Raw genomic sequence first — 649 nt, 5'->3', positions numbered from 1 at the left:
CCCTTGTGTACAGAAAGTTAATTATGTTTAGAAGTTTATTTTGTTATATTTTTATGCAATAAATATACTTTGTTTGAAAACATAGAAGGTAAAGAAGCTTCTTTACCTTCTATGTTACTTCTTGTCAAAATGTGGCACTATCAGTGTGGCTTAATTATCTTTTAACTAAATGGTACCATAATGACAGATGTGAGTGGTGGGGTGTATGCCAGGCATCACAGTGGTAAGCTATATTATGTAGGTAGGAGAGTTGATAAGACCTCTCCAGAACATGGAATAAAGAAGCAGTTGTACCAAGGTTGATATATTTTAAAGATATGCCGTAAAGTCCTTGGAATTGTCTCTTATACAAGGCCTTCTTTTGACAGGTCATTCAAACGAGCACTGAACGATGTGATTCTTTCCCGCCGTGCCATTCGCAACATGAATACGCTGTACCCCGATGCCACTCCAGAGGAATTGAGAGCTGTGGATAATGTTTGCATCATATGTAGGGAGGAAATGTTGACTGGTAAATGGGCATTGAAATATTCTTATTGCATTTTTTGCTCCCTGTCCTTTCTTCCTCTTCTCTTCCCCCTATCTTTTTGTTCTTAGTCTTACTCTTATTTTCCATAATTCTTAAAGAAGCTAAAAAAAATTTTTTTTT

General features: G+C 36.2%; 1 protein-coding gene across 1 annotated transcript in view; it reads left to right on the top strand.

The window, feature by feature from the left end:
- Positions 1–649, top strand: part of LOC119581759 (E3 ubiquitin-protein ligase synoviolin B-like) — a 12,763-nt gene that overhangs the window by 4,289 nt on the left and 7,825 nt on the right. Inside the window, exon 6 of the mRNA XM_037929892.1 lies at positions 369–511. Coding sequence (XP_037785820.1) covers positions 369–511 — 143 coding nt within the window. The remainder of the gene's footprint in view (positions 1–368; positions 512–649) is intronic.

This window comes from Penaeus monodon, chromosome 15 (genome assembly GCF_015228065.2).
Source record: "Penaeus monodon isolate SGIC_2016 chromosome 15, NSTDA_Pmon_1, whole genome shotgun sequence".
Lineage (NCBI taxonomy): Eukaryota > Metazoa > Arthropoda > Malacostraca > Decapoda > Penaeidae > Penaeus > Penaeus monodon.
Note: the sequence above shows the minus strand (reverse complement) of the source record. Positions and strands in the feature narration are given on the sequence as shown.